This window comes from Lissotriton vulgaris, chromosome 12, assembly GCF_964263255.1.
Source record: "Lissotriton vulgaris chromosome 12, aLisVul1.2, whole genome shotgun sequence".
Lineage (NCBI taxonomy): Eukaryota > Metazoa > Chordata > Amphibia > Caudata > Salamandridae > Lissotriton > Lissotriton vulgaris.
In genome coordinates this window covers 795,747,260-795,767,023 of record NC_141700.1, presented here as the reverse complement: position 1 = coordinate 795,767,023, position 19,764 = coordinate 795,747,260, and the positions used below count along the sequence as shown (strand labels likewise).

General features: G+C 52.5%; 1 protein-coding gene across 1 annotated transcript in view; it reads right to left on the bottom strand.

Moving 5' to 3' along the window:
- The window catches only part of PCOLCE (procollagen C-endopeptidase enhancer), a 146,010-nt gene extending 127,664 nt beyond the window's left edge, over positions 1-18,346 (bottom strand). Inside the window, exon 1 of the mRNA XM_086946202.1 lies at positions 18,196-18,346. Within this exon, the coding sequence (XP_086802328.1) occupies positions 18,196-18,287 (92 nt within the window). The 5' untranslated portion in view covers positions 18,288-18,346. The remainder of the gene's footprint in view (positions 1-18,195) is intronic.
- Between the last annotated feature and the right edge of the window lie 1,418 nt (positions 18,347-19,764).

The following is a 19,764-nucleotide window of genomic DNA, read 5'->3' as shown; positions in this document are numbered from 1 at the left end:
TTCGACTCATGACTAGCCGGGGTTAGCTAAGGTCTCTGTTTTACCATCTTCTGAGCTAGGGACTGCTGGTCCCTAAGTTTAACCCTAGCCAAACCAGGGTCAGCTAGGGTCTCTGTTTGGCTGTCTGCTGAGCTAGGGTCTACTAGTGTCTACGTTCACCCTCACCCAGCCAGGGTCAGCTAGGGTCTCTGTTGGACCCTCTGCTGACCTAGGGTCTTCTGGTCTCTAAGTTCAACCCTCACCTAGCTGGGGTCAGCTAGGGTCTCTGTTTTGGGGTCTGCTGAGCTAGGTTCTGCTGATTTCTAAGTACAACCCTCACCTAGACGGGGTCAGCTAAGGTCTCTGTTTTACCCTCTTCTGAGCTAGGGACTGCTGGTTCCTAAGTTTAACCTTCACCTAGCCAGGGTCAACTAGGGTCTCTATTGAACCCTCTGCTGAACTAGGGTCTTCTGATGTCTCAGTTCGACTCTCTGTTGAGCAGACATTTGCAGGTATCTCGTTTCAGTCCTCAGTTTGGTTGTGGTCAGTACAACATTAACTAAGCATTAGACATGGGGTTGCGGTTCGACCACCCTATACTGAGCTGGGAGCTAGGAGTGTCTTTATTGTCTGCTGGGCAGGTGCCTACTGGTGTCTTGATTCCACCCTCGGTAGAGCAGATATCTGCTGATGTTATAGTTCACCCCTCTACTGGGAAGCGGTCTGCTGATGTTATAGTTCGCCTCTCTACTGCAAAGGGGTCTGCTGATGTTTTGGTTCACCCCTCTACTGGGAAGGGGTCTGCTGATGCTATAGTTCACCCCTCTGCTAGGAAGGGGTGCAATCGCTGGTCCTCTCCAGACTGGACTACTGCAATTCTCTTCTTACTGGCCTCCCCAAATCTCACCTGTCCCCACTTAAGTCTGTTTTCCATTCAGCAGCTCGTTTCATTTATGGGGCCAAAAGAAGCGATCACATCACACCGATGTTATCCACCCTCCGCTGGCTCCCCTTCGAGGCTAGAGCTATCTACAAGACTGCCTGTATTACCCACAAAGCCTTGCACTCCTCCTCTCCTCGCTACCTGGCGAATAAACTTAAACTCTCTGGAGAATCTAGACCGTCACGCAATGCAGAGAATCTACTGCTTGAACCTCCCACTTTCAAGAAGGAGAGAACAATGGCCCAATCCTTTTCAGGCAACGCAGTGAGAATTTGGAACTCCCTTCCGCCTCAGCTCCGGACCACCGCCTCCTCCCAGGCCTTCAAAAGGGACCTCAAAGTTCTCCTCCTCCAGAGACACCTCCAAAAGTAATTCACGTCCTCGTGTTATTTGGAGGAAGACTTCCCACTACTGATAATCTCTATTCTCCATGACCATGGAAGTGCCATCCCAGTGTATTCCTGGGGTTGGAGTGTTTGCCTTTTTGCAGTATTTTCCATGTACTTGTGTTTGGTGCCCTTTTGTAACATGCACACACCACTTTGCCCTTGTAACACACGGTCTGCTACCTCTCACATGTTTTTACCTCTGATACTTGCACAAGTGCCACCTTTGCCTACATAACGCTTGTTCTTGTGCCTGAGTGTCTAGCACCTTTTGCAGTATTATACCTCAAATGATACTTTGTTTTCTCTTGTAACTGCACACTTGTCACTTTTCCTCCTGTGCACTTTTTACTACCTCATGTATTTTTGGTTGCTCACAATTTTTACTACCTCATGTATTTGGTTTGCTCACAAATGTCACTATTACCTTATGTAACGTAACGTATGCTTTTGTAATCTATTCTTTTGTAATGTCTCTCATTATGTTTCATTTCTGTTCCTTTTGTGAAGCGCTCTGACACCTTCGGGTAAAGTCCACTCTATATAAAAATGCATAAATAAAATAAAATAAATAAATAAAAATGTTATAGTTCGCCTCTCTACTGCGAAGGGGTCTGCTGATGTTTTGGTTCACCCCTGTACTGGGAAGGGGTCTGCTGATGCTATAGTTCACCCCTCTACTGGGAAGGGGTCTGCTGATGTTATAGTTCACCCTTTTACTTGGAAGGGGTCTGCTGATGTTATAGTTCGCCCCTCTACTGGGAAGGGGTCTGCTGACGTTATAGTTCACCCCTCTACTGGGAAGGGGTCTGCTGACGTTATAGTTTACCCCTCTACTGGGAAGGGGTCTGCTGATGTTTTGGTTCACCCCTGTACTGGGAAGGGGTCTGCTGATGCTATAGTTCACCCCTCTACTGGGAAGGGGTCTGCTGATGTTATAGTTCACCCTTTTACTTGGAAGGGGTCTGCTGATGTTATAGTTCGCCCCTCTACTGGGAAGGGGTCTGCTGACGTTATAGTTCACCCCTCTACTGGGAAGGGGTCTGCTGACGTTATAGTTTACCCCTCTACTGGGAAGGGGTCTGCTGACGTTCTAGTTCGCCCCTCTACTGGGAAGGGGTCTGCTGACGTTATAGTTTACCCCTCTACTGGGAAGGGGTCTGCTGACGTTCTAGTTCGCCCCTCTACTGGGAAGGGGTCTGCTGACGTTCTAGTTCGCCCCTCTACCGGGAGGAGGTCTGCTGATATTTTAACTCACTCCTCTACTGTGGAGGGGTCTGCTGATGTTATAGTTAGCCCCTCTACTGGGAAGGGGCCTGTTGATGTTATAATCCACCCTGTACTGGGAGGGGGTCTGCTGATGTTATAGTTCGCCCCTCTACTGGAAAGGGGTCTGCTGATGTTTTGGTTCGCCCCTCTACTGGGCAGGGGTCTGCTGATGCTATAGTTCACCCCTCTACTGGGAGGGTGTCTGCTGATGTTATAGTTCACCCCTCTTCTGAGAGGGGGTCTGCTGATGTTATAATTCACCCCTCTACTGGGAGGGGATCTGTTGATGTCTTAGCTCCCCCCCTGCTGAGCTAGGGCCTGCTATATTATTCGGCAAGATAGAGGATATGTACTTGCATTTTCCCTTGGATGCTCCCTTCGCGAGGCTAAATGATACATCACCGCCTGCCGCTAGTAGTTGTATGTCTGCACTCAACTCATTTCCCCTCCTGTGTCTGCCTGAGCTGCTTATCCTCTGTGGTAAAGATATATATCCGGTTCACCTGCAGATCTGCTCAAACCAGATGTTTCTTAAGCTTTGTGATCCCTTCCTCCCACCTTGCTTAGAAGTAATCAATCTTTCCTTCTCTTCAGCCCATGTACCCGGCCCTTGGAAACATGGCAAGGTTATCCCCCTCCTGAAGAAACTGTCTCTGGATGCCTCCAAACCTGTGTATTTATGCCCTGTCTCCCTTTTGCCTTTCCTCATGAAGGTAACACAGAGACATTTTACTGGTATTCTGACTAAGTTCCTGGATGGTAACCACATCTTGGATATCTCCTAAAAACTGCTTCAGGCTAGGACACAGCATGGAATCAGCGCTTCTCGCGGTCACAGAGCAATTTCTTAGTGCACTGGACGAAGACTGATCCTCCGCACTGATTCTGCTCGATCCGGGCGCTGCGTTCGATATGGTGTCTCATAAAATCGTACTGCAGCGTTTACAAGGTATTGGCATAGGTGGACAGCACTGTCCTGGTTCACGTCTTTTCTGAACGCCCTTCTAGATCATTTCTCACCCTACAGTTCCCAAACCCACACTTTATACCACGGCATTCCCCGGGGCTCTTCAATGATCCCTACCTTGTTCAGCGTGACTGACACAGATTATTAAATCTACTGGGATGGCTCTGATACTCTATGCAGATGACACCCAGCTGGTGCTCTCCTTCACAGATAATCCCACGGTTGACCAAGCAAACTTCCAAAGAGGTCTGTTAGTTGTTGCGGGGTGGATGAATGATAACTGCCTTCACTTGAATGCAAATAAATCGGAAGTACTCTTACTGGGATAATATACCCACTTCTGGGGTGACCACTGGTGGCCCTCCTCCCTTGGGCCGCCTCCTATACCTAAATCCTCAATAAAAAGTCTAGGTATCTTCATGGAGAGCACCCTGGCCTTTCAGGCTCAAGCCAAATCAGTTGCGCGCACCTGTTCTGGGCTCTTGAGAAGCCTTAAGCCCATCCTTGGTCTTTTCAAACCTAGCATCCAACAAACCATCATGCAGGCGATAATCCTGTCCCGGCTTGAATACCGTAATATCCTGTATCTGGGAACCAACAAGCCAGTTATTAGAAGACTCGAACTGGCTCAAAATGCTGCGGCCAGGCTGCTTTTCTAGGCTGCTTTTCTCTCTTCAGAAATTCTTCTCAGTTACAGGCCTTCTTCATATGCTGCATTGGTTCCCAATGGATAAGCGTGTCCACTTTAAGACCTTCTGTGCCGCTCATAAAATTCTGCATTCCCAGGGGTCCCATCCTGTCCGACATTATGTTCCCTTACAGCCCCTCTAGCTCCTTACACTCAGCTGATCTCAATTTAGCCTTCGTCCCTCAAATGAGGAGAGCAAGAGCGGGAGGCCTCTCTTTTAGCACCAAGGCCACTGTTCTCTGGCATTCGCTACCCATTTCCATCCCTTTATTCCCAACTCACCCTGCTGTCGGTCCCTCACCTTTTACCAATATCTTTCACCAATGTCCCTCGTCTCGTGGGAATAGACTTGCTGGGTATAGGCTCTGAGGGTCCCCTGTCTCCTAGACGAGAGTGGCCCTGGGCATCTTCCAATCGATTTGTGTAGCTCCCAATGCCCAGCTGTATCTGCATTTATGACACGCTACTAGTGCAGACTACTTGCTTTAAGGAGCTATCTGGTGCTCAAACCCCATATGACCCCTTCAGTGCTTAATTTGTTGAAAGATATGTGCAGGGCCCTCGTCAAGAGGCCAATGCACCTTGCACCACCCGCTGTCCCTGCCAGCACCACCAATGGCGGATTCAACACAACTACTAACCATATCACCCTACAGGTGTGACAATTTAGACTATTCCAGACCCCAAAGCTGTAGGAATGGCTTGGAAGAAAGGTAATAGCCATTTTAAGGTATATTGAATAAATAGTTAACTGTTGTTGTGCTTGTCTCTATATTGGACAAACAGTGCCACCATGTGGTAGACTGTCATAAGCGCGGGTGCTGACAATTAAATGCTGGTGCTGAGTACCAAAAACCACAGGCTCAAATTAAGCACTGCTCCTAATGTTGATATCTTGTTAGGTCCCTCTCGCTGAAGCAATGGCAGGTCTTTGAGGAGTTCAGAATCCACTACGGTACAGACATTATATATCTTGTGGTAAACCTAACTGAAGGGGGACTCTGGACTGCCAATCTAAGGATGGAACAGGGAGCTTCTCCACACACCTCTAATATTGTAACCTGCGCCCTAGACCGATAGTGGGTGAGAATGGAGGGCAAACACCTGAGCAATAGCCATATTGTCCCATATCAATTTGCGTCCACGTCCCTGACCCTGTGCATCTGGCCTACACCCACATCCCTTATTCTGTCCATCCAAGGAAGACCCACAACCCTTACCCTGCTCATCTGCGGTCATCCACATCACTGACCTTGTGCATCCAACAGACACCCACACCCCTCACCCTGTGCATCCGGCAGACACCAACATGACTGACCCTGTTACATGTGTGGACACCCTGTTCCTGATCCTGTGCATTGGGCGGTCACCCACATCCCTGACCCAAAGCAACATTTGGACACACTTGACACCGACCCTGTGCCTCTTTTGGACATCCATATCCTTGACCCTGTGCATCCAGTGGATAATAGATCCCCAACCATGTGGATCTGTTTAACACCCACATCCTTCATCCTGTGCATTCAGCAGACACCCACATTACTCATCCTGTGCTTCCAGCAGGCACACACATTACTCATCCTGTGCATTCAGCAGACACCCACAATACTCATCCTGTGCATCCAGCAGACACCCACATTACTCATCCTGTGCATTCAGCAGACACCCACATTACTCATCCAGCAGACACCGACAATACTCATCCTGTGCACCCAGCAGACACCCACATTACTCATCCTGTGCACCCAGCAGACACCCACATTACTCATCCTGTGCATTCAGCAGACACCCACATTACTCATCCTGTGCATTCAGCAGACACCCACAATACTCATCCTGTGCATCCAGCAGACACCCACATTACTCATCCTGTGCATTCAGCAGATACCCACATTACTCATCCTGTGCATCCAGCAGACACCCACATTACTCATCCAGCAGACACCCACATTACTCATCCTGTGCACCCAGCAGACACCCACATTACTCATCCTGTGCATTCAGCAGATAGCCACTTTACTCATCCTGTGCATCCAGCAGACACCCACATTACTCATCCTGTGCATTCAGCAGATACCCACATTACTCATCCTGTGCATCCAGCAGACACCCACATTACTCATCCTGTGCATTCAGCAGATACCCACATTACTCATCCTGTGCATCCAGCAGACACCCACATTACTCATCTTGTGCATTCAGCAGACACCCACATTACTCATCCTGTGCATTCAGCAGACACCCACATTACTCATCCTGTGCATTCAGCAGATACCCACATTACTTATCCTGTGCATCCAGCAGACACCCACATTACGCTTCCTGTGCATTCAGCAGACACCCACATCCCTCATCCTGTGCCCCCTGTAGACACCCACATTACTCATCCCGTGCACCCAGCAGACACCCACATTACTTATCCTGTGCACCTAGCAGACACCCACATTTCTCATCCTGTGCATTCAGCTGAAACCCACATTACTCATCCTGTGCATTCAGCAGACACCCACATTCCTCATCCTGTGCACCCAGCAGACACCCACATTACTCATCTTGTGCACCTAACAGACACCCACATTACTCATCCTGTGCACCCAGCAGATACCCACATTTCTCATCCCGTGCATTCAGCAGACATCCACATTACTCATCCTGTACACCCAGCAGATACCCACATTACTCATCCTGTGCATTCAGCAGACACCCACATTACTCGTCCTGTGCACCCAGCAGACACCCACATTACTCATCCTGTGCACCCAGCAGACACCCACATTCCAACCCTGTGCATCAGATGGACACCCACATCCCTGACACTATTCATCTGGTGGGCACCCACCTTAGAGATCCAGCCAGGGGACAGCTAGAGATCCAGCCAAGGGATACCTATAGTTCCAGCCAGGGGACACCTAGAGAGCCAGCCAGGGGATACCCAGGGATCCAGCAAAGGTGATCCAGCTGGGGGGTGCATAGAGATCCAGCCAGGGGATACCTGGTGATCGAGCCAGGTGACAGCTAGAAATTCAGCAAGGAGACACATAGCAATTCAGCCAGGGTGATCCAGCTGGAGGACACATAGAGATCCAGCCAGGGGACAGCTAGAGATCCAGCCAGGTGATAGCTAGAGATCCAGCCGGGGGACACCTAGAAAACCAGCCAGGTTTAAATGGATCCCCCGACTGCAGAAAGTCTATCACCCACGCACTTATAACCAGCAGACTTGACTACGGCAACGCCCTCAACATCGGACTCAACAGAACCCTTCTACACAAACTCCAAACCATCCACAACGCCGCAGCCAGACTCGTCCTCGGGACACCGTATCACGAGCACATGACCCAACACCTAAAAGGCCTCCACTGGCTCCCCGTCGAGAAGAGGATCACCTTCACACTCCTCTCCCAAGCCTACACATCCCTCAACAACATCGGACCCAAATACCTCAATGACAGAGTATCCTTCCGCATACCCAAGATGAACCTCCGTTCCGGCGACCTCGCCCTGGCTGAGGTCCCCGATCCGCAGAAACAGAACAGGCGGGAGAGCCTTCTCCTACATCGCAGCGAAAACGTGGAAAGAGCTCCCTGTGAACATCAGATGCTCCCCGACCCTGCACACGTTCAGGAAGGACCTCAAGACCTGGCCCTTCGACTGATCCGGAGCTGTGCCCCCCTTCCCCCAGCACCTTGAGACCCTCACGAGTGAGTAACACGTTCTACAAACCCCTGATTGATTGATTGATTGATTGATCCAGCTGGAGGACTCGTAGAGATCCAGCCAGGGGACACCTGGAGATCCACCAAGGGGACATCTAGAGATCCAGACAGGGTATACCTAGAGAACAAGCCAGGGACCACCTAGTAGGACTGATGGTAGCCGGTACACCTCCCTTGATTGGCATACGTGTCTGGTGGGAGACATGCCCTGCTGAGCAGGCCCACCAAGGAAGAGGCCCCGCAGAGAGAAGCGATTGGGCTTCTCCTTAGACAAAAGGTCCTACATCACCTGACCCACCAAGGACCACCTTGTGCTTCCCTAGCAGTTCACATATGCTTCAGTCATCCGATTGTACATGCAAACTAGGATAACCTGCTCTGCAAGAGGAGGGGCGAACTCTTCAAGAGTTTGGACAAAATGGCCAGAAGCAATCACCAATTCAAAGAATGTTTAGCATCAACCAAGGATCAGCGACTCTGCAGCTTCAGAGCCTCCAAGATTGCTCCCCACCTCCAGTGACGGGCATCGCTCCCCACCTCCAGTGACGGGCATCGCTCCCCACCTCCAGTGACGGGCATCGCTCCCCACCTCCAGTGACGGGCATCGCTCCCCACCTCCAGAGACGGGCATCGCTCCCCACCTCCAGTGACGGGCATCGCTCCCCAGCTCCAGTGACGGGCATAGCTCCCTACCTCCAGTGACGGGCATCGCTCCCCACCTCCAGTGACGGGCATCGCTCCCTACCGCCAGTGACGGGCATCGCTCCCCACCTCCAGTGACGGGCATCGCTCCCCACTTCCAGTGACGGGCATCGCTCCCCACCTCCAGTGACGGGAAACGCTCCCCACCTCCAGTGACGGGCATCGCTCCCCCCTCCAGTGACGGGCATCGCTCCCCACCTCCAGTGACGGGCATCGCTCACCACCTCCAGTGACTGGCATCGCTCCCCACCTCCAGTGACGGGCATCGCTCCCCACCTCCAGTGACGGGCATCGCTCCCCACCTCCAGTGACGGGCATCGCTCCCCACCTCCAGTGACGGGCATCGCTCCCCACCTCCAGTGACGGGCATCGCTCCCCAGCTCCAGTGACGGGCATAGCTCCCTACCTCCAGTGACGGGCATCGCTCCCCACCTCCAGTGACGGGCATCGCTCCCTACCTCCAGTGACGGGCATCGCTCCCCACCTCCAGTGACGGGCATCGCTCCCCACTTCCAGTGACGGGCATCGCTCCCCACCTCCAGTGACGGGCATCGCTCCCCACCTCCAGTGACGGGCATCGCTCCCCACCTCCAGTGACGGGCATCGCTCCCCACCTCCAGCGACTCGCATTGTGATCAGAGCCAATGTTTTATAATCCAAGCTCTATGGATCCCACAGTGACAAGAGTTAGTACAACAGGGGGCTCAGGTGATGAGGCGAGGAACAATAGCCATTGTAACAAGCTCTGAAGCCATCCACCCTCAGCCGTTCCCTGGACAACACTAAGACAGGCCCTAGATTGTTCTGGAGACAAACTCTCCTCCCAGGTAACAAACTGACTATCCCTGGGTTTGCCTAGAACAGAGCAAACTGTCACGATTTGTTTGTAATTCTACGCATGAAATTGCATTTCCCTGTTTACATTTTTTTTAATTCAGATGAATTGATAATAACTACTTCACACTAGTTTTCATTTTTATGTTTAAGAGTGATTCTAGCCAACTATTCTTTGTCTCATTATATATTTTTAGGTCTCGCGTAGGCAGCGCTTGCGCTGTCCCTTTCAGACATGCTGTATTCAGGTATGGACTTGAAGCTCTGCCCACTCTCCATCCATCTTTTTAATTGGCTGCTATCACTGTCCTTTGTAAATGTTGACTTTCGATTTCTTAATAGACTTTTTAGGCCCTCCTTAGTACCTCCCTCTCTTCTGTTATCCGATGAGGACTGGCCCTTTTACATGTGTTGTTACTCAGTATTCTTTATTTACAGTCTGTCAGCACTATACCTCTCCTGCAACTTAATGTTTCTTTTGGGTTTTTTTTGCACTGAAGCATGCTTGGATTTTAGCAATGGCGGCCATGCGACTTTTGTTTTTGTTGTGCGCGGCTTGCACAGCTCTATTTTTGCACCATTGACAGTGCGGCACACTTTAACAACAGCGGACGCGCGCCTTTCTTTTCGTCTCCGTAAGCACCAACGGCGGCAACGCGCTTTTCTTTTCAAAGCACGTGGCTCGCCAATCTCTATTTTTTCAATAGTTTATACTTTTAGTAAGCAGCACAGCACAGGCGGCATGCTATGCTGCTTACTAAAAGCATAGAATAATGAAAAATAGTTTGGTGAGTCGCACCTTTCTTTTCTGCGGCACCGCTTGACAAACTCTGCTGGGTATTCCACAAGCCCCACCTCGCCCCATTCCAGCGAAAGGCGTGCCTCCTCAAACTGATTTTTTTCAATATTTTGTGCTTTTATTTAGCAGCGCAGCACAGTTGGTGGGCTGGGCTGCTTGGTAAAAGCATAAAATATTGAAAAAATAGAGTTTTGCGAGCCACACCTTACTTTTCTTTGGCGCTGCTCGACAAACTCTGTTGGGGATTCCGCCCGTCTCTAGAGAGAGGTGGAAGATGCGCAGCACTGGCCACCCGGCCCGAGCTCCATTGTTGCATTGACGTCCACTTGGCTCCGTAAGAGTGACTCCATCAGCAATAACAAACAAGTAGACGTCAATGCAACAAGCGTTCTTTTGTAGGCACCTATGTGCAAAACACGCAACTTGCATGTCTGCCATGTCAGTGCATCTCGCATTTGTTTGAGATGGAAATATTAACATTATAAATACCAATGTTATTTACCTAGCCATGTTTGCAGGGTGCAGTACCATATGTGGGCAAAAGAGGTCCCATGGGACCTCTTTTGCCCACATATGGTACTGCACCCTGCAACATGGCTAGGTAAACAAGCACCGAAATGCGGGACAGATGCACAATCTTACCCGGCCAGAGAAAAGGAATTTGTACTAACCAACCAAAAGTGGTGGGCATGTCTAAAGTCCCCGATAGCCCATATACCGAATACAACATGCTTCCCAGAGCGGCGCATGCGTTGCCCAGGCTGGACCTAAAAACATTGCATTTATAATGCTAATAACTCAAACTTTGCAGGGTGCAGTACCATATGGGAACTATTTTGGCAACATATGCTACCTCACCTTGCAATATGGCTAGGTAAACAAGCATTTGCAATGCAATAGGTCATGCATTTGTTAAAGTTAGAGCTGTTAGCGTTGAAAATGACAAGGTTTTGTACTTTTGCTTCTTTATACCAATGGCAATAGCGCTATGCAAATATAATCACTCCACTCAAAAAAAAAGTCAAAAACATTGTAACTTTCAACGTCAACAGCTCTAACCTTAATAAATGCGAAACCCATTGCATTGCAAATGCTTATTTGTATATGAACTCCATGTGAACGCTTGTTTAAACTTTATGAAACAGGTGGTGGCAGGGTCCAGAGCGAGCCTCAGGAAGCATTGACTGGCTTAATGGAGACATGACATCAAGTTCTCTGGGAAATTACCAGACCACGTCAGGATCTCACGTATACTAGCAGCATCAGGTTCACTGCGACATGAGCCGACCACGTCAGGATCTCACGTGTACTAGCAGCATCAGGTTCACTGCAACATGAGCTGACCATGTGAGGATCTCACGTATACTAGCAGCATCAGGTTCACTGCGACAGGAGCCGACCACGTGAGGATCTCACGTATACTAGCAGCATCAGGTTCACTGCGACATGAGCCGACCACGTCAGGATCTCACGTAAACTAAGAGCATCAGGTTCAGTGCGACATGAGCCGGCCACCTGAGGCTCTCACATGTACCAGCAGCATCAGGTTCACTGTGACATGAGCCGACCACGTCAGGATCTCACGTATACTAGCAGCATCAGGTTCACTGCGACATGAGCCGACCACGTCAGGATCTCACGTGTACTAGCAGCATCAGGTTCACTGCAACATGAGCTGACCATGTGAGGATCTCACGTATACTAGCAGCATCAGGTTCACTGCGACATGAGCCGACCACGTCAGGATCTCACGTGTACTAGCAACATCAGGTTCACTGCAACATGAGCTGACCATGTGAGGATCTCACGTATACTAGCAGCATCAGGTTCACTGCAACATGAGCCGACCACGTCAGGATCTCACGTGTACTAGCAGCATCAGGTTCACTGCAACATGAGCTGACCATGTGAGGATCTCATGTATACTAGCAGCATCAGGTTCACTGCAACATGAGCTGACCATGTGAGGATCTCACGTATACTAGCAGCATCAGGTTCACTGCGACAGGAGCCGACCATGTGAGGATCTCACGTAAACTAAGAGCATCAGGTTCAGTGCGACATGAGCCGACCACGTGAGGATCTCACGTAAACTAAGAGCATCAGGTTCAGTGCGACATGAGCCGGCCACCTGAGGCTCTCACATGTACCAGCAGCATCAGGTTCACTGTGACATGAGCCGACCACGTGAGGATCTCACGTATACCAGCAGCATCAGGTTCACTGTGACATGAGCCGACCACGTCAGGATCTCACGTGTACTAGCAGCATCAGGTTCACTGCGACATGAGCCGACCACGTGAGGATCTCAAGTATACTAGCAGCAGCAGGTTCACTGCGACATGAGCCGACCACGTGAGGCTTTCACGGATACTAGCAGCATCAGGTTCACTGTGACTGGAGCCAATCATGTGAGGATCTCAAGTATACTAGCAGCATCAGGTTCACTGCGACATGGGCTGACCACGTGAGGATCTCACGTATACTAGCAGCATCAGGTTCACTTCGACATGAGCCGACCATATGAGTATCTCACATATAGCAGCAGCATCAGGTTCACTGCGACATGAGCCGACCACGTGAGGCTCTCACGTATACTAGCAGCATCAGGTTCACTGCGACATGAGCCGACCACATCAGGATCTCACGTATACCAGCAGCATCAGGTTCACTGCGACATGAGCCGACCACGTGAGGCTCTCACGTGTACCAGCAGCATCAGGTTCACTGTGACATGAGCCGACCACGTGAGGATCTCACGTATACCAGCAGCATCAGGTTCACTGTGACATGAGCCGACCACGTCAGGATCTCACGTGTACTAGCAGCATCAGGTTCACTGCGACATGAGCCGACCATGTGAGGATCTCACGTATACTAGCAGCATCAGGTTCACTGCGACATGAGCCGACCATGTGAGGATCTCACGTATACTAGCAGCATCAGGTTCACTGCGACGTGAGCCGACCACGTGAGGATCTCACGTATACTAGCAGCATCAGGTTCTCTGCGACATGAGCCGACCACGTGAGGATCTCAGGTATACTAGCAGCATCAGGCTCACTGCGACATGAGCCGACCACGTCAGGATCTCACGTGTACTAGCAGCATCAGGTTCACTGCAACATGAGCCGACCATGTGAGTATCTCACATATACCAGCAGCATCAGGTTCACTGCGACATGAGCCGACCACGTGAGGCTCTCACGTGTACTAGCAGCATCAGGTTCACTGCGACATGAGCCGACCACGTGAGAATCCCACGTATACTAGCAGCGTCAGATTCACTGCGACATGAGCCGACCACGTGGGGATCTCACGTATACCAGCAGCATCAGGTTCACTGCGACATGAGCCGACCACGTGAGGATCTCACGTATACTAGCAACATCAGGCTCACTGCGACATGAGACGACCACGTGAGGATCTCACGTATACTAGCAGCGTCAGATTCACTGCGACATGAGCCGACCACGTGGGGATCTCACGTATACTAGCAGCATCAGGTTCACTGCGACATGAGACGACCACGTGAGGATCTCACGTATACTAGCAGCGTCAGATTCACTGCGACATGAGCCGACCACGTGGGGATCTCACGTATACCAGCAGCATCAGATTCACTGCGACATGAGCTGACGACGTCAGATCACTCGTGTCTCTCCCAACTCTCCCCATAAAGCTCTAACCCTGAGCACACTCTTCTACTACAAACATGGAGGTCCGCCAGTGACCCCTCTGGACACTCGCGGGTCCTGACACCACCCTAGTGACATCACAGCATAAAGTAGTTTGCCCTATTTTTATGACTCAAGCCTGGTTGTCTTTTTCTTCATTGTCACTCAGAGTTTAACCTTGGTCTGACCTGCCTGTGTGACCAAGGGAGCTAGTCCGTGCCTAGAAGCGCTCCCCTGCACGGAGGAGCTATGCTGGGCTAGCGAATCTTCTGGGGGCTTAAACCCCTTGTGTCAATGGTGCGCCACTTTTTTTCCCATATTAAAAGTGACCCATCTTTCAAAGGACAATGTGTCCTGTCACGCAGGACCGTTTTGGGGAGATGGGGACCGAATATGGGGCAGATTTTCAAGCCCCTTGCGTCATTTCTGCTCCGTCATTGCCTCACTTTTGTGATGTTGTGGCAGCGTAAAAATGCAAAAGCTGTTCATTTAGTTATGCATCTAGGAAGATGCATCACGTTGTAAAGCCCTGCGTCACATTACACCTAGGTCAGGTATAATGTATGCAGGACGGCCTTTCCTACGCAGGAAAGCCTCGTAGAAGGGACGCAGTGAAAACCACAAGATTTCACTGCGTCCCTCCTAGGACGCCACTGCGTCAAAACCTTAAGCAGGCGTAAGGAGCGATGCAGCACACGGCAGAGAGGCCTCAACATGCATTGCTGGATTTGCGTCGTGCTTGCAATGCATGACTTTTGCGCCAACAGATGCATCAGAATTTCTGATGCATCTGTCAATCCTTGCGCCATGGTGCGCTGTATCGTAAGTACAGCGCATCCATGGTGGCGCAAGGGGTTCCCAGGGAGGCACAGGGAAAGTGACGCATCTCTACAGATCTTGTAAATCTGGCCCACGGTGTTTAAGGAACCTTGTTGGGACGGGTCTCGAATCTTTCTTGCTAAGGGCTCTGGAAGAGATGCAGCAGCGCTGAACTTGGCCTGTTCTTCCCCAGGGCTATTTATTTTCAATGACCCCCCCGCCCGCCCCCCCCCCCCCCCCCCACCCCCAGTCCTCATTCAATGGTGGGTGCATTTCCGGCGCAAGTTGTGCACCCACTAAATAGCGCTTCTGCTGGATATGGCATTATGGAATTGCACCCCATTCTGAGTTGCAGACTTCAGAAGAAGGGAGAACAGGTAAATTGTGTGTTTTTCACCACTGCTAGGTGAACAAACACGTGAAGAGACAGCCTCTTCACCACAGAAAGAGACAGCTGTTACTGCCAATACACCCTGTGCTGTATACATTCATGTTGTATCACTCCTGCCCTGTATACATTAATGGTGTCTCACTCCAGCCCTGGAAATATTAATGGGGGTTCACTCCTACTCTGCATGCAGTAATGTCTCACTTCTGCTCTGCATATATTAATGGTGTCTCACTCCTGCCCTGCATTCATTAATGGTGTCTCACTCCTGCCCTGTATCCACTAATGGTGTCTCACTCCAGCCCTGGAAATATTAATGGAGGTTCACTTTTACTCTGCATGCAGTAATGTCTCACTTCTGCTCTGCATATATTAATGGTGTCTCACTCCTGCCCTGCATATATTAATGGTGTCTCACTCCTGCCCTGCATACATTAATGATGTCTCACTCCTGCCACGCATACATCATTAATGGCGTTTCAGTTCAGCCATGAATGCATTAATGATGCCTCACTCCTGCCCTGCATACCTTGATGGTGTCTCACTTCTGACCCCCTGCATACATTAATGACGTCTCCCTTCTGCCCTGCATATATTAATGATGTCTCAGTCCTGCCCTGCATACATTAATGACATCTCCCTTCTGCCCTGCATATATTAATGATGTCTCAGTCCTGCCCTGCATACATTAATGATGTCTCACTCCTGCCCTGAATACATTAATGATGTCTCACTCCTGCCCTGCATACATTAACATCTCAGTCCTGCCCTGCATACATTAATGATGTCTCACTCCTGCCATGCATACATCATTAATGGTGTTTCAGTTCTGCCATGAATTCATTAATGATAACTCACTCCTGCCCTGCATACCTTGATGGTGTCTCACTTCTGCGTGCATGCATTAATGGAGTTTCACTACTACTATGCATGCATTAAATGGAGTTTCACTCCTACTCTGCATCCATTAAATGGGGGTTCACTTCTACTCTGCATACATTATTGGGGTTTCACTCCTACTCTGCATACATTAATGTTGTCTCACCTCTGCACTGCATTCATTATTGAGCTTTCACTCCTGCCCTGCATACATTAATGGTGTCTCGATTCTGCCCTGCATACATTAATGATGTCTCACTCCAGCCCTGCACACATTAATGGTGTCTCACTTCTGCCTTGTATACATTAATGATGTCTCACTTTTGCCCTGTATAAATTAATGGTGTCTCAGTCCTGCCCTGCACACATTAACTATATCTCAGTCCTGCCCTGCATACATTAATGATATCTCACTCCTCCCCTGCATACATTTACGACATCTCAGTCCTGCCCTGCATATAGTAATGATGTCTCACTCCTGCCCTGCATACATTAATGGTGTCTCAGTCCTGTCCTGCATACATTAATGATATCTCACTCCTGCCCAGCATACCTTGATGGTGTCTCACTCCATCCCTGCATACATTAATGGTGTCTCACTTCTGCACTGCATTCATTACTGGAGTTTCACTCCTACTCTGCGTACATTAATGCTGTCTAACTCCTGTATATATTAACGGCGCACCCCTACACCCCAGATATTATCGACGTATGAAGGCTGTGAACTCCTACTTTCGGATCCCCGGAGCCCCACCCCCGACCCTCCAGTTCCCTGCACCCCTCCCTCCAGCTGCCCTCACCTGGTGTTGCCCCCTCCCATCCCTCCAGCTGCCCTCACCTGGTGTTGCCCCCCCTCCGGCTGCCCTCACCTGGTGTTGCCCCCCCTCCCGCCGCCCTCACCTGGTGTTGCCCTCCCACCCTTCCATCGTCCATGTGCCCTCACCTGGTGTTGCCCCCCCTCCCATCCGTCCAGCTGCCCTCACCTGGTGTTGCCCCCCTCCGGCTGCCCTCACCTGGTGTTGCCCCCCCTCCCGCCGCCCTCACCTGATGTTGCCCTCCCGCCCTTCCATCGTCCATGTGCCCTCACCTGGTGTTGCCCCCCCTCCCATCCGTCCAGCTGCCCTCTCCTGGTGTTGCCCTCCCCTTCCTCTAGCTGCCCTCCCCTGATGTTGCCCACTCCCTCCAGCTGCCCTCACCTGGTGTTGCCCTCCCCTCCCTCCAGCTACCCTCCCCTGGTGTTGCCCCCCGACCTCCAGCTGCCCTCACCTGGTGTTGCCCCCCTCCCTCCAGCTGCCCTCGCCAGGTGTTGCTCCCCTCCCTCCAGCTGCCCTCACCTGGTGTTGCCCCCCTCCCTCCAGCTGCCCTCACCTGGTGTTGCCCCCCTACCTCCAGCTGCCCTCACCTGGTGTTGCCCCCTCCTTCCAGCTGCCCTCACCTGGTGTTGCCCTCCCCCCTCCCTCAGGCTGCCCTCATCTGGTGTTGCACCCCCTCCAATCCCTCCAGCTGCCCTCGCCAGGTGTTGCCCCCCTCCTTCCAGCTGCCCTCACCTGGTGTTGCCCCTCTCCCCTCCCTCCAGCTGCCCTCACCTGGTGTTGCCCCTCTCCCCTCCCTCCAGCTGCCCTCACCTGGTGTTGCCCTCCCCTCCCTCCAGCTGCCCTCACCTTGTGTTGCCCCCCTCCTCCAGCTGCCCTCCCCTGGTGTCTCCCCTCCACTCCAGCTGCCCTCCCCTGGTGTCGCCCCCCTCCCTCCAGCTGCCCTCACCTGGTGTTGCCCCCTTCCTCCAGCTGCCCTCCCTATCCCTGGTGTTGCCCCCCTCCTGTGCCCTGCCCCTCCCCTCCCTCAAGTGCCCTCACTTGGTGTTGCCCTCCCCTCCCTCAGGCTGCCCTCATTGGTGTTACCCCTCTAGCTGCCCTCACCTGGAGTTGTCCCCCCTCCCTCCAGTTGTCCTCCCCTGGTGTTGCCCCTCCCTCCAGCTGCCCTCACCTGGTGTTGCCCCCCCCCCCTCCCTCTATCCAGCTGCCCTCCCCTGGTTTTTGCCCCCCTCCTGTGCACTGCCTCTCCCCTCCCTCCTGCTGCCCTCCCCTGGTGTTGCCCCCCTCCTCCAGCTGCCCTCACCTGGTGTTGCCCCCCCTCCCTCCGGTGCCCTTACCTGGTGTTGTTGGGCTGCGGCTGCCCCTGGGCCCCCGAGGGCCGGGGGCCCCAGCTGAGGGCGAGGGCCGCGAGGAGGAGCAGGGTGTCCATGCTGCGTCCTGGAGGGCTGCCGGGCTGTGAGTGAGGTGAGCCGCTCTCCCCCCGCCCCGCCCCAGGGCCCGCCTCTGGGGGCGGATAATGAGGAACAGATGCCGCCTGTGCCCGCCGGCGAGGGGTAAACACAAACATGATGCGGCGCCTCTCCACATGAATGGAGGGCTGTGCACGAGCGGGGGGTCCCTAGGGGGTCCTTGAAAGGGGTCTCTATGCGGCCCTAGCCTGACACTAGGGGCTTGTGGGCGAGGGTGGAGGGCACAGAGCGGGCTGGTGGGTGAGAGACAGGGCGAGGGTGGAGTGCACAGCGCGGGCTGGTGGGCGAGACTCAGGGCGAGGGTGGAGGGCACAGCCTCTGCTGGCGGGTGAGGAACGGGCCGAGGGTGGAGGGCGCAGCCTGGGCTGGTGAGTGAGAGACAGGGCGAGGGTCGAGGGCACAGCGTGGGCTGGTGGGTGAGAGACAGGGCGAGGGTGGAGGGCACAGCGTGGGCTGGTGGGTGAGAGGCAGGGCGAGGGTGGAGGGCACAGCGTGGGCTGGTGCGTGAGAGACAGGGTGAGGGTGGAGGGCACAGCGCGGGCTGGTGGGCGAGACTCAGGGCGAGGGTGGAGGGCACAGCGTGGGCTGCTGGGTGAGACAGGGCGAGGATGGAGGGCACAGCGTGTGCTGGTGGGTGAGATTCAGGGCGAGGGTGGAGGGCACAGCGTGGGCTGGTGGGTGAGATTCAGGGCGAGGGTGGAGGGCACAGCGTGTGCTGGTGGGTGAGAGAAGGGGCGAGGGTGGAGGGCACAGCGTGGGCTGGTGGGTGAGACAGGGCGAGGGTGGAGGGCACAGTGTGGCCTGATGAGGGATGTATGACGTTACAACGCATACTTTTACCAATCATACCATTACAACTCGGTATTTACAACGCATACCGTTACAACGCATAGCGCTTAGAGGTGCTGGATAGTGGTAAGTATAATTTTATATTCCAACTCCAGTCCCCGTGGACACTAGGGAAGGTGTTGGATAGAAAATTATACTTATTCCCTATCCTAGAGCGCCCCCCAGCGCAATGCGTTGTAATGGTAATGCCTGCGTTGTAGTGGTAGTGCGTGGTAAAAACTTCGTTGTAAACGTTGTATACCCCTGATGGGTGAGAGACCTGGTGAGAGACAGGGCGAGGATGGAGGGCACAGCGTGTGCTGGTGGGTGAGACAGGCCGAGGGTGGAGGGCACAGAGTGGCCAGAGGCGTGAACCAGTCTGCACCAGGGCCCCGGCCAGAGGTGTGAACCAGATTGCACCGGGGCCCCAGCCAGAGGTGTGAACCAGACTGCACCGGGGACCCTGCCAGAGTTGTGAACCAGACTGCACCAGGGCCCCCGCCAGAGGTGTGAACCTGACTGCACCGGGGCCCCCGCCAGAGGTGTGAACCAGATTGCACCGGGGCCCCAGCCAGAGGTGTGAACCAGACTGCGCTGGGGCCCTGGCTA